This window comes from Ursus maritimus, unplaced genomic scaffold, assembly GCF_017311325.1.
Source record: "Ursus maritimus isolate PB19 unplaced genomic scaffold, ASM1731132v1 scaffold_24, whole genome shotgun sequence".
Taxonomy (NCBI): Eukaryota; Metazoa; Chordata; class Mammalia; order Carnivora; family Ursidae; genus Ursus; species Ursus maritimus.
Window position 1 is genome coordinate 3927205 of NW_024424897.1, and position 13917 is coordinate 3941121.

A 13917-nucleotide genomic window follows, 5' to 3' on the forward strand; every position below is an offset into this window, starting at 1 on the left:
AGCAGTGTTTGAAATGAAATGGTTTTTATTTTTCCGAAACGACAAGATGACCTCCAATAGGACCGTTAACAATCCACCCTGCAGCTTCACTTCATGGAGGGAGAAATAAAATCTATCACCGTAACACCAGCCTTCAGCCCTGTGTGAGCCGGCCTCGGGGAGGGGACGAGGACGGGGAGGATGCAAATGAGCGGGGGGACGTAGCAGCAGTGGAGACGCAGCCAACCGGGGCTGACAGATGGCCCGCAGCGGCAGCACCAAGTCCCCCGAGCTCGGAGAGAAGTAATTTAAAGGATTCAGGCCACTGCACTGTTGCCAAGGAGGGAGCCACCAGCATGTGCCGCGGCAGCAGTTTCATAAATGACTGTTTCTGCTACCTTGTCTCCAAATCCACCGAAGGTTCACACGGATTTCCCCAATGACTTAGAATGGCTTCGTGCTCACTTTAATTGTAGTTTGTGCTGCTCTGTGACGTAATAATTTAAACACAATAAGAAAGCGACATTGCAGAGCCTGAGAAGAAGCTGAGGACTCGGTCTCAAGTCCCCCCTTGCACACACATCACGCACCTACGAAGAAAGCCAGCTGAGGTGGTCAGGTCTTATGACCCCGTGTTACAGGCGAGGAAACCACAGCTCAGAGGCGACAAGCGCGGGGCCCCAGCCGCCATGTTTATTACCACTGCTCTGACATTATGGAAATCTATGATCTTGTAAGACTGCAAACAATATAAACAAGTTATCTATTAAAAAGTTCCCTCCAAAAGATGTTTCCAATCCACTTTTGAGATTAATTGATCCCTCTGTCCTCCTTGAGAGGGGTTCACATTAGAAAGGCAGGTGCCTCATCAGCCACCTAACCCACGTCGTGACAGGGAAGCAGCGGTCTGCTGCGTCCTGGGAACTCACGGTAAGACCGGGAATTCCTTCCATGGGTCTCTCATCCAGGCCCTGCCTGCTCCATCCGGGTCACAGCTCATTCAGAGCAGGGAGCCGGGCCTCTGGAAAAGGCACTGTCTGGCATTAAGGACCTTTTCGTTGTCTGTCTTAGAGAAATGTCACAACCTTGCCATGTGCCCAAGGTGCACGCTGGAGGTGACGGATCTTCCACTGACCTCCAAGCAAGAGGCTGGCTTTACTGTCAAGACATCAGGCCTCCTCCACCCAACCCCTGCTGTTTGGGCTTCAGTCCCAGAAGGGCTCCGGCACACTTGGGGGCCCAAGGCAGCCTGGGGTTGGATTCTGCTAGCTCCCCCTGTGAAGATTCCAAAATGACCAGACAGGCCAGGAAGCCCCTTCCCACAGCACCTCAGAGCTGTGGCAGGGACGGCATTTTGTACGATCTGCTCTGGAGGGAAGGGAGGCTGTGGTACCACAGACCGACGGGGTTGAAGGATGGCCGCAGGACTTGTAGATACCCAAGCGAGATAATACAGAGTAGTGGGAACACAAGAAATGCACACCATAAATTCAGATTATTAGACAAATAAAATCTAAAATGGCATCCTTAATTCTCTATTTGTCCAGTCACAACAGACCTACGATCACGTTCAGGCATCAAATCTCAGGCTCCACAGTCTGGCGTCAATCTGAAGCCCCGATGCGTCACTGTGGAAGGGCTCTGCCCGTGAGAACACACTTCTCACCCTGGCAAGTCCAGGAACAAAGAGCACAAAAACTACCAAAGAAAAATGAGCGAATTGGTTACCGGACTCAGCAGCACCAGCTGCACGAGAAGCAGCCCCTGGCACCACTTTCAAGAAAAAAACAAAAGTACAGCTTAAATATTCTAACTTAAATTGTGGATGATCTCCTTCCCTACGGCGCCGTGAAGGGTCCCGCCGGGGCCGCCCCGCTCGGGAGCAGTGCGCACGGCAGAGGCGTTACTCCACGGCGGCCAGCTGCTCGATGGCACCGCGCACTCTCTTTGCGGTCTCTTCAAATTCTTTCTGCTTACTGTTGGTTTCCTTTGCCTGGAAATAAAGAATAGGCGCTTGAAACTGAACCGAGAGCTTCCCAATCACACCCTGACGATAAGATCAACATGGAAAAAAACAGGGCAACATTCCTCGAGCACCTGAATAAATCAGGGGCTGTGCTAGGGTGGAGACACCCGGCTATCTGGGCGTGACTATCCTGAAGCAACGCAAGGGCCTCCCACTTCAGCTACACCCTAGTGATTAAGAAACACCTCTGCAACGTTCGTGTGTCCCAAGCACCATTTCACCTGCTTCACACACACGAATGCTTTATTGCTCGGCGTCCCTGTGAGGCAGGGGCCATCACTGTCTGCATTCTACGATGAGGAAACCAAGGCCCAGAGTGGTGTCCAGGTGACCCGGCTAGTCTGTGGCCCAGCCCTGCTCTTAACCACCGCCCTGTACTGCTTCTGAAGCTCCCCCAGTTCCAGTCCAGAGCCCCCTTCTTGTCCACAGAGAGACACTGACGACCCTCAGCTTTCTCCTGAAACAGAAGAGATTCTTTGCTTTCAGGGGCTCCCTGAACCTGCCTTCTAATCTGTTCATTCTGCTCAGTGCTCTCCCCAGAAGAACAAATGCCGGATCACGTGAGCAGATCCTCTCTCCCTACCCTCATGTGTGTTCGCCTTGATTTCTCTGACACATTAAAAAGCTAACAGACCTTTACTGGGTTAAATTTGTTTCCTAATTAGAGGCTAACTTAAAAAAATTACTTTTCATTATGTATTTTTGTGTATCTTAATTTTGCCGCCATGTATAAGGCTTAAAATTATTAATTAAAAGAAAAATTAACTTAAAAAATAAGAAATTGACACAAAGAAGAGAACACAGCACCTGACAATTAATGGTGTGCCCTGTAATGGACAACTCTGCAGCCCGAGAGCCTCGTCTTTACAGATACGGAAAGATGACCATGGTCTTTTTTATTTTTATTTTTAATAATCTGTACGCCCACCATGGGGCTTGAACTCATAACCATGACATCAAGAGTAGCATGCTCCTCCAACTAAGCCAGCCAGGGGCCCTCACCATGGCCTTTTAAAATATATTTTTTATTTCCTTTTTTCTTCTTTCAAAAAAGCCTAAAATTAATTAAGCCCCAATGTACGGAGGCTATAATTTAATCACAACATGGAGGTCAACACCTCCATTTTATACATTTTTAAAAAAGATTTACTTATTTTAGAAAGAAAGAGAGCGAGCGTGTGCACACACGTACAGGATAAGGGGCAGAGGAAGAGGGAGAAAGAGAATCCCAAGCAGACTCCCCGCTGAGCACAGAGCCCAATTCAGGGGTTGATCCCACAACCCTGAGATCATGACCTGAGCCAAGATCAAGAGCCAGGCCCTCAACTGACTGAGCTGCCCAGGCGCCCCCATGTGTTAATAAAGGTGGATTGAAGCAAAAGTCAAACTCATGGAGCACCGCCTGGGTGGCTCAGTCGGTTAAGCATCTGACTCTTAATTTGAGCTCAAGGCATGATCTCAGGTCCCGAGACTAAGCCCCACGTCAGGCTCCGCGCTCAGCCAGGCTCCGCATTCAGCGAGGAGTCTCTTTGGGATTCTCCCTCTTCCTCTGCCCCCCCCCACTCTCTCTCTAAAATAAATAAATAAATCTTTTTTTTTTTTTTAAGATTTTATTTATTTGTTTGACAGAGAGAGAGAGACAGCAAGAGAGGGAACACAAGCAGGGGAAGTGGGAGAGGAAGAAGCAGGCTCCCACTGAGCAAGGAGCCCGATGCGGGCCTTGATCCCAGCACCCTGGGATCATGAACCGAGCTGAAGGCAGACGCCGAACGACTGAGCCACGCAGGCGCCCCCAAAATAAACAAATAAATAAATCTTAAAAAAAAAAATCAAACTCACTATTAAAAACATAAAACTCACTGAGCAAAAGCTTGCCATCTGGAGCTTAGGACTCTTCCTCTTTCCTTCCTCTTATGCTTTATTTTATCCTCATCGCTAGTGTCTACAAACTCAAGTCTAACAGAGGTTTCTCTACTTGCTCCCATGAACTGATTTATTTTCTAACTGGTTCTAATTTGCTTCATTTTTCTCAAAAGGCAGAGGTAGCGATGCAGCAGCAAGAACTGTCATGGAGCAGGCAGCGTGCCTGCCCCGCATCAGGCCCCAGGTGGGCCGCCCCATCAGCAATCCCACCACAGGGACTAGCAGCAGCACCTCCCGTGTAAGTCTGGGGCCTCAGAAATCCCCAGCATCACAGCAAACACGTTCCTTGTCTCCAGGATCTGCGTACCCAACACAGTGATAACATCTGGTTCTTTTTAATGAATGTCTAATAAATGATTACCTTAAACTACATGCTGCAATCAGATAGCTGACTTAATAGTTTAAAATACCAGCCCCCAACCTTATTTACCCCTACAGAACAGATGGGGTTTGCATGCCAGCCCACCCCCAGGAGTGAGGTGCCCTAGACTGCCCACCTGGGGGCTCCAGGGCGAAGCAGACAGACCTCTGGTTATGCCAGTTCCCTGCACTTGGCTCTGACCCCAGACATGACCATCCACTCACATGGGCAAGTGCATGGGGACACAAGGGGACCTGAGTTTTATATTAGTGATAAATTATTTGTAGCAAATCTCACAATCAGCCGGTACTCTAGAACGGCATGTCCAACAGAAGCTTTTGCAATGACAAAACTATTCCGTTATCTGCGCGGTGCAGCCACCGGGCGGGTGAGACGCTGTGTGTGTGACCGTAGCACGGAAATCTGCACTCTACAGAATCTTGGTCATAAAAGCCACGCGCAGCTGATGGCTGGAGAGCACAGCTCTACATCACAACAGTAGAGTGCCAGGCCTTGGAAAAACCTCCCTGTTGTGTAAGTTGTATAAACCAATTAAGGAAAATATGAACAGCTTACACTTTTTATTCCTCTTTAAAATACAGAAATTTAAAAATTATCTGGAAGGAAACACACTAAACAACTAAGAGTGCTCACACTTAGCCCAGAGGTGGAGCTTTCGGTTCTTCCTCTGGAAGCTTATATTGTTTGTTTTGTAATTAAACAAAGTAATAGAAACAAAGGCATCGTTTTAAAGTATCTGTATGTTGTAAAGTATTCTGGGGCGCCTGGGTGGCTCAGTTGGTGAAGCGTCTGCCTTCGGCTCAGGTCACGATCCCAGAGTCCTGGGATGGAGTCCCGCACCGGGATCCCTGCTCAGCGGGGAGTCGGCTTCTCCCTCTGTCCCTCCCCCTGCTGTTGCTCCATCGCACACACTCTCTCTCTCAAATAAGAATCTCTCTCTCTTTTTTTAATTATTTATTTATTTATTCGACAGAGATAGAGACAGCCAGCGAGAGAGGGAACATAAGCAGGGGGAGTGGGAGAGGAAGAAGCAGGCTCATAGAGGAGGAGCCTGATGTGGGGCTCGATCCCATAACGCTGGGATCACGCCCTGAGCTGAAGGCAGACGCTTAACCGCTGTGCCACCCAGGCGCCCCTCAAATAAGAATCTTTAGGGAAAAAAAAAGTATCCTATATTCTGACTTGGGCAGAACAGAAACAGTTGTACAATGAAAGCAAAACATTTTCTTCCCATCCTCCTCTTTTCTCACCTGCCTGGTGTGGCCCCACTGCTGTTCCTGCAGATGATGGTGACCTGGTGACCAAGCGTCTCCTTGTGGGCTTCCTGCTACAGTGAGTTGCCTCTCCCCACAGGCCACCTGACTCTGCCCACCAGGCCATGGGGCCTCAGAGCACTGGGTCACTCACTGTCTCGGAGTTGTGCTGTCACAACCACCTAACATCCTTTGTCTCTTTCAGTGTTCCACAGTTTGGTTTCAGTCTCTCCCTGGGCTACACATTAACCTTCCTCCTGCTCGCTGGGGCACAGATTTCTCACGACTGTCCCCTAAGTAAACAGACTGGTCTCTTACCTAGAACGGGCTTGGCAAACTGTGGCCTATGGGACATATGGCCTATTTCTCATATAGTCTATTGGGCTACAAATGGTTTTCACATTTTTAAACAGTTGTGAAAATAAAAACAACAAGGAATAATATTTAACAGAGGGCGCCTGGGTGGCTCAGTTGGTTAAGCATCTGCCTTCGGCTCAGGTCATGATCCCAGGGTCCTGGGATCCAGTCCTGCATTGGGCTCCGTGCTCAGTGGGGAGTCTGCTTCTCCCTCTCCCACCGCCCCTCCCTTCTGCTCGTGCTCTCTCGCTTTCACTCTCCAAATAAATAAAATCTTAAAAAAAAAATCTAACAGAAATCATGCAGCCCATAAAGGCTAAAATATTTACTACCTATGGCATTTCATGGAAGGTGTGTTGACCTCTGACCTAGAAGGTTCTCCCTGGCCCACTTCCCGATTCCAACACTGCAGTTCCCAAGGCCCCCACTGTGTAAACGCTCTTCCACAACTTGCTACGCTGAGCACCAATTTCTTCCCCTTCCCTAACAACAATTTGGTCTTCAGCATTTATACTATACTAGACAGAACTATTTCATAATCATCTCTAAAAAGGAACATAAATTTTCAACCAGAAAAGGATCTCAGAAACCACAGGGATCTGCCCTCTCTGTGCAAACAAGACTGGTTCTGTGTACTCACAGAGCCCACGAGTGGCAGGGACAGAACCAGGACGTCCACTCCCAGCCCACCGCTGCGCTACAAGGATATTAAACACCCAAACATTTATTCTCTGTAACACTGCCATACTTAGCAAATAAAAATAGAGGATGCCCAGCTCTATTTGAACTTCATAAAAACGAATAACTTTTTTAGTATACATCCATACAAAATGTGAACTATACTAATAAATTATTCCCCCCTGTACCTGAAATTCAGATTTAACTGGAAGCCCTGATTTTCTCTATAGCCCAGGCTTCTTGGTACCCACCCTGTTAAGGACCCATGGCCTTACCCCTCCTCTCTCCCGATAAGCCAGGATGCCTGTCCACAAGTCAAAGTTCACCTGCAGAAATCCCAAAGTCCAGTTGGTGCCTCTTTTTCCTAATACCCAATATGCTACTATGTGCCCCCAAACCCTCTGTCCCCACCATGCTCACACAGGAACACATACCATGTAAATGGCCTCCCACAGACTGTCACTGAAGGCCGGGTGCCAGCCTAACCATCACGGCCCCATCACCAGAAGTACCTCACAATAAACACATCTTCCGGGAGGGAACACGTTTTTCTGACTGCACAACCCCAAGACCCCATTCCGGGACAGATACTTTTCTGTCCTTTATATCCTCACATATGCGTCTGAGGGGCTTAAAAATGCTTACTGAGGAAAACAAAGCCCCTCCAATATGAGGGGGGGTGGAAACTCAGTGCTACAGAGGCTCAAGAGGGTTTGCCCTTGGCTCTTACTCCCAATAATACATACGATTTTGTTCTTGGCTCTTTCTTTGTCCAGTTTCAAAAATTCACTGAGGGTTAACTCTTCAAACTGCTTCTTGACAGAAAGGAAAGCACAACCAGATGAATGCTTTTTATGCTCCTCTCTAGAAAAATCAATATAGGAGCACGTCAACAGAGAAGAGTTAGGTAAAGGGAGAAAAGCAACGGTTTGTCAGCAACAACCGGCACCCTGGCTCACAAACACGCCTCCCTCTGCTTCGTGAAGTACACAGAACCAGTGCCGGGTCCCAGGGCATGCTCCCACACAGCCCATCTCTGCCCCTGCCCTGTCTCTGGACGTCTCCCACCATGCTTGGGGCTGATGTACTTTATCTGGAGTCCTTCAGCAATTTGCAGGAAAGGTGTCACGTGGTATGTAAGGGCAGAGGTAGCACACCTCAAATCCCTCTAAAATCCTCAAGGAAGGAACTGTCTGAAGTAATCTCATTTCACTGGCATTGTTACAGAATCTGCTTGCTGGATCCCAATAAGGGCATGACTGGCCAGGCTTCTCCACGGAACTCCCCTGCCTCATTCTCTGCATTGGGAATTTTCCCTGCATAGCAGACAGCAGTGTGAAAGCAGTACTGGAATGAACACACAGCCACACGGAGCCCAAAGGACAGCCAACAGGAACTACCATCTGGAAATATTCTAGCACTTAGAATTTCACTCCCAAGAACACAATGGGTATTTTCCCAGTGATCTCTGGTATGAGAACCGTGCCGTCCCAGTCAAGAATGGGTCATAAGGGCACCTGGGTGGTTTAGTCGGTTGAGTGTCCTGGGATCGAGCCCCACGTCAGGCTCCCTGCTCAGCGAGGAGCCTGCTTCTCCCTCCCTCTGTCAAATAAATAAAATCTTAAAAAAAAAAAAAAAATGGGTCAAAAGAACAAACATGTTAGGGAAAACAGCAACTCTCTTCTGGCCAAGAAGAGACAACTTGGGTGATGCTCTATAGGAAAATATTAACATTATGGCAACAATTGAGTCTGACAGGGGAAAAAAGATGAGAAAAGAATGTGGCGTCACATACAGAGACAGCCATCAGAGTCTATCCGAACATACACATGGAATTAAAAAAAAATCTAGATGCCTTAAAGAACAAAACCCAAAACAACACAAGTGTACCATTTAGGAGGCTGTTTTCTCTGGTGTATGAGTGACAGCTCAATAAAGCTTTAGATTTGAAGACTCTAAAACAAGGAAAGCACCTGGCCATCCCCAGGTCACCACAGGATCTGCTCCTGTATTCAGCCAGACCTGAAAGGCGTCAAGAACAGTCCTACAAGAATGAGCCTTCCTTCAGCATCCACTCTGGAGGACATCTGGCCAAATCAGCTTTGAAACGACTGAAAGCACCACCAGGGCACCAACGCACAGGGATTCATCCATTTGCAATAACTGTTTCCAGCACAAAACGAACTCAGAAAGCCATGGCTCCGTCACGAAGTGTCTTGGAAATTCAGATAGTTTTCGCAGGCCCAGCTCAAAACAGAAGCCCGGGATGGAGCTGGGGCACCCTGAAGGCACAGCGACGCTGGCCTGGGGGACTTACATAGGGTCATCATCTGGCTCCCAGCCTTCCAGCTCCTTGAAGCAGAAGAAACACTGGGCCAAGTCGGGCTCGTTCTCAGTGGGACAGTGGATGAAGCCGGCCTCTGCCATCTGCAAGGGAGAGCTGAGGCTCAGCTGAGGCGCTCCAGGGTCCCAGGAGCCCGTAGCGGGAGGGGTAGCCCCGGCCAGGATCCCACAGAGAGAGGGGTCACCCCGGGGCCCAAGAGCCCACAGAGGGAGGGGTTTCACGCGGCTGCCGGCCCACCGCTGGAGGGGTCGCCCGGGGGCCCACAGAGGGAGGGGTCGCCCCAGGGTCTGGGAGCCCACAGCTGGAGGGGTTGCCCGGGAGCCCAGAGGGAGGGGTCGCTCAGGATTCGGGAGCCCACAGAGGGAGGGGGTCACCCCGGGGCCGCGTCAGGGCTCTGGGGAGGGGCGGGCCTGGGGCCTAGGGAGGCCGCGCGGTCTCACCCGTTCCGGGGTGCAAGCGCAGCCCTCCAAGAACGGCCAGTTCTTGAACGTAGAAACGCGGTGGTCCTTGAGGTAGAACTGCCAGGCGGGGGGCAACGACGAAGCGCCCATCCCGCCACCGCAGCCACAGAGCGCCGACTCGATTCAAATCCGGCGGTTGGCGGCCGCCGCAGGGCATGTCGGGAACGCGCTGCCCGAGAGTGCGCCGCCCGCGGCCTTCTGGGAATACAAGGCTGGGCGGCGCGGGGCGTGCTGGGAGTTGTAGTCCTCCCGCCGCGCGGCCCCGCCACTCGCGGCGCACGGAGTGGCGTACGCCCCGCGCTGGCCGGTTCCCACACTCAGCGTTTCTCCGACTGCTTGCAAAGACTGGTGGGAAGAGGGGCTGAATGCGCTGACGTCCCCGTGATGGTTCAAGGAGGGGCCGCTGTGGAACGCAGATATATTAAGCCTGTGCTCATTAAACACTCCCCGTTTTCCATAAGAATTTGTAAGAGATATTTAATTCATAGATAAGCTTTTGGCTATATCAAATTTTACCAATAACAGCTTCTGCCATTTGGATTCTTCTGCATTATTTGTACCAAGTTCCTACTGTCTAGGGTCAAATTTTTAACATCTAAATATAGTAGCTTAAAAAAACCACTGAGGCTTGTATCAGTGTCGGCTGTTGTCAAATTAATTTTGTTCATTTCTACCAGTTACAGTCTTTATGAATTGGATAAGCTGTTAGCTTGCAATTATTTCCCAGCTTAATAGACAAGAAAACTGTAAGCAATTTTGTTAAGCAATGGGGAGGGAAAATGAGAGAGAGAAAAACACATCGACAAAGAAAGACGCACGGAGGGTTGGGAGGGAGGCAGGCTGTGTTGGGTCTATGGGTTGCTAAATTCTCTGGGTCAAAGATCTCCCTGGTTAACCTGCAAAGGTGACTGCCCTGAGAGTTCTTGTCTTCTCACAACACTGAGCAACAGCAAACTTTTTGATCTTTGCCCTTGTGAGAATGCAGAACAGCACATGCTTGTTTTAAGTTGTATCTCTCAGATTAAAAGACTGATCATCTCAAGTCTGTCGCTTTTATCTTGCTTGTCAATTGCCCATTCATGTGTTTACCCACTTTGCTGTTAGGTTACTGACATTTTTCCTATTGCCTGGTGAGTTTTTATACAGAAGGCACTTAACCTCCTTTGTCATGTCCTCCCCACCCTTGACCCCAGTTTGTTGTCTTTTCACTTTGTGGCATATTATTTCTTGCAGAAGTTTTTAATTTTTATGCAGTTATACTTATCCGTCTTTCCATCCCCCCCCCCCGACTTTTGGTGTTTTGAGCGTGTCTTTTTGTTGTTGTTATTGCTGTTTTTCTTAGTAATCGCTACACCCAACATGGGGCTCGAACTCAATACTCCCGTATCAAGAACCCCATGCTCTTTGGACTAAGCCAGCCAGGCGCCCCTGACTTTTGTTTTCTATTTCTGATTGGCTTCTTTTGTTTTGTTCCACTCTGAGATGACTTATAAGAGTTATTCACTGAAGATTCCTTTTGGTTTTGGTGTTCATTGTTGAAGTCTTAATCCTTTCAGAAGAATATCGATGGAAGGTGTGTGTGGAAAGGGTTCAGGTTTGTTTGCCAAGATCTGACCAAGATCTTCACCCCACGCTGTTCAGTAAGCAGCTTTGAAAACAGGCAGGTTTGAAATACCACCTTTATCACTTAGTAAACTCCCCTAAGTGCCGGGACCCATCTCTGGGATCCAACTCAGTCTCAGTTCTGCCTGTGGGTCTGTCTGTTCCTGCTCCAGCTGGATTCTTTTTTTTTTTTTAATTTTATTTATTTATTGGACAGAGAGAGACAGCCAGTGTGAGAGGGAACAGAAGCACGGGGAGTGGGAGAGGAAGAAACGGGCTCCCAGCAGAGGAGCCTGATGTGGGGCTTGATCCCAGGACCCTGCGATCACCCCCTGAGCCGAAGGCAGATGCTTAACGACTGCACCACCCAGGCGCCCCTCCAGCTGGATTCTTTTACAGGTGAATAAATGGAGACACGGAGTCACTAGTAGAAGTCCCGAAAGGACAGGGAACGAAACCATCTCCAGGAACAGAGCCCCGAGCAGCTCCCAGGTGCTAGGCAACAAAAGAGGGCTGAGACAGGCCTCCACCTGCTCCACAAAGTCAGAAAGGAGAATTCTAGAGGGCTTCGATGCCACGCAAAAGCTAGCTGAAGGATTAAGGGACAGAGAAAGACGTAACTCTAAGTGCCTGAGGGCATCACTGACCGCCCAGACCTGCGTGTCCGGGAGGGCAGAGGGTGGGGGCAATGACAAACATAGGAGAGAACAGGGAAGGGCAGGGAGGATGGGTGGGGCTGACCCCGGGACAAACGCCCCCCTTCCCTCCTCAAAGTGGTGTCCCAGCAACAGCAAATCCTGCAGCCTACGGGGCAATCTGTGTGTCCTCCCTCCGCGTCAGGGACAGGGTGTTCCGAGGTCACTTCCCGAGCTGCAGGGGTGGCTGAGTGGCGCCTCTCACATCCGCAGGCCAGAAATAAGAGGACTTCTCAGGGCTCCAGCCCCACGTGGGCTGCCGGCTTCTATTCTTTTAATGTCACCACGTTTTGGAAACAACTTCTTTTTTAATTAAGTAGGCTCCATGCCCAACATGGAGCTGGAACTCACGACCTTGAGATGAAGAATCCCGTGCTCTACCACGCTTTCCCGACTGAGCCAGCCATGCGCCCCCGGAACTTTTTATTGTGTCATTTTATTATTATTATTATTATTATTATTATTATTTTAAAGGTTTTATTTCTAAGTAATCTCTACACCCAACGAGGGGCGTGAACTTAACAACCCTGAGATCAAGAGTTGCATGCTCTACTGCCTAAGCCAGCCAGGAGCCCCTTTATTGTAGCATTTTAGATTATAAAAAGTTTGCAAGAATAATACAAGGACTACTCATGTATACTCTATCCAGATTTTCTGTTTACATGATGCCCATACACACATGTATGTGTATATACATAGAGAAAATAGGGAGAATATATATATAGTATGTGTATATATGTATATTTTTTACCGGAGCAATTTAAGAGTAAGGGGAAGGCATTATGCCTCTTTACCCCTAAATACTTCATCTTTCATATAACCACAGCACAATCGTCAAAATCAGGAAATTTAACATAAATAGTTATCTATATAATGAGCTATACAACTCAACACCAAAAACACACATTGGTTCAATTAAAAACTGGGCCAATAGTTTTTAAAGATGGCCAACAGACACATGAAATGATGCTCAACATCGCTCATCATCAGGGAAATACAAATTCAAGCCACAAGGAGAGATCACCTCACACCTGTCAGAATGGCTAGAATAAAAAAAACACAGAATATAACCCGTGTTAGAGAGGATGTGGAGGAACAGGAGCCCTCGTGCACTGTGGCTGGGAATGCATGCCTCTGTAGAAAACAGTTTGGAGGGGCACCTGGGTGGCTCAGTCGTTAAGCGTCTGCCTTCGGCTCAGGGGGTGATCGCAGGGTCCTGGGATCGAGTCCCGCATCGGGCTCCCCGCTCTGCTAGGAGCCTGCTTCTTCCTCTCCTACTCCCTCTGCTTGTGTTCCCTCTCTCGCTGGCTCGCTCTCTCAAATAAATAAAATCTTAAAAAAAAAAAAGAAAAGAAAAAGAAAACAGTTTGGAGGGTCCTCAGAAAATTAAAGCAGAAATAGGTATGATCCAGTAATTCCACTACTGGGTATTTACTCAAAGAAAATGAAAACACTCATTCGAAAAGATACACGCCCCCTGATGTTTACTGCAGCGTGATTTACAACAGCGAAGGTACAGAAGCAGCCCAAGTGCCCACTGACCGATGAACGGATGAAGAGGTGGGGTGTACGTATGCAATGAAATACTACTCAGCCACAGAAAGGACAAGATCTTGCCATTTGTGACAACATGGATGTACCGAGAAGGTATTATGCTAAGTGAAATAAGTGAGACAGAGAACGAAAAATACCATATAATTTCACTCGTATGTGGAGTTTAAGAAACAAAACGAATGAGGGAAAAAAGAGACAAACGGAAAAGCCAGTCTCTTTAATACAGAGCACAAACTGGTGGTTGCTAGGGGGCAAGTGGGTGGGGGATGGGCGAAAGAGATAGAGGGGATTAAGGGCACACTTATCGAGAGGAACACTGAGCAGTGTGCACAGTTGCTGGGCCATTACATTGTACACCTGAAACAGAACGCTGTATGTTAATTATACCTGAATAAAAGAGAAGTCGTGAGCCATTTTTAAAAAGCCATAAAAATAGTTACCCAGTCCACAGTGTATTTAATATAAGTTGTATATTAAATTACAATATTTATTTATTTTTAAAGATGATATTTATTTATTTGACAGAGAGAGAGAGCCCACAAGCAAGGGGAGTGGCAGGCAGAGGGAGATGCAGACCCCCGAGGAGCAGGGAACCCAACGTGGGGCTTGATCCCAGGACCCTGAGATCATGACCTGGGCTGAAGGCAAATACTTAACTCACTG

General features: G+C 48.5%; 1 protein-coding gene across 2 annotated transcripts; it reads right to left on the minus strand.

Annotated features, from left to right (window-relative positions):
* Positions 1-1493: 1493 nt before the first annotated feature.
* Positions 1494-9577, minus strand: BIRC5 (baculoviral IAP repeat containing 5). Of its 2 annotated transcripts, XM_040640115.1 has the most exons (5): positions 9383-9577; positions 8916-9025; positions 7345-7462; positions 6874-6924; positions 1494-1972 (listed from the first exon to the last, which is right to left on the minus strand). In XM_040640115.1, the coding sequence occupies exons 1-5, from the start codon at positions 9491-9493 to the stop codon at positions 1883-1885; spliced, it is 480 nt and encodes a 159-aa protein (XP_040496049.1). In that variant the 5' UTR covers positions 9494-9577; the 3' UTR covers positions 1494-1882. The 2 variants fall into 2 exon arrangements, with proteins under 2 accessions (XP_040496049.1, XP_040496050.1); XM_040640116.1 differs by lacking the exon at positions 6874-6924.
* Positions 9578-13917: the final 4340 nt, after the last annotated feature.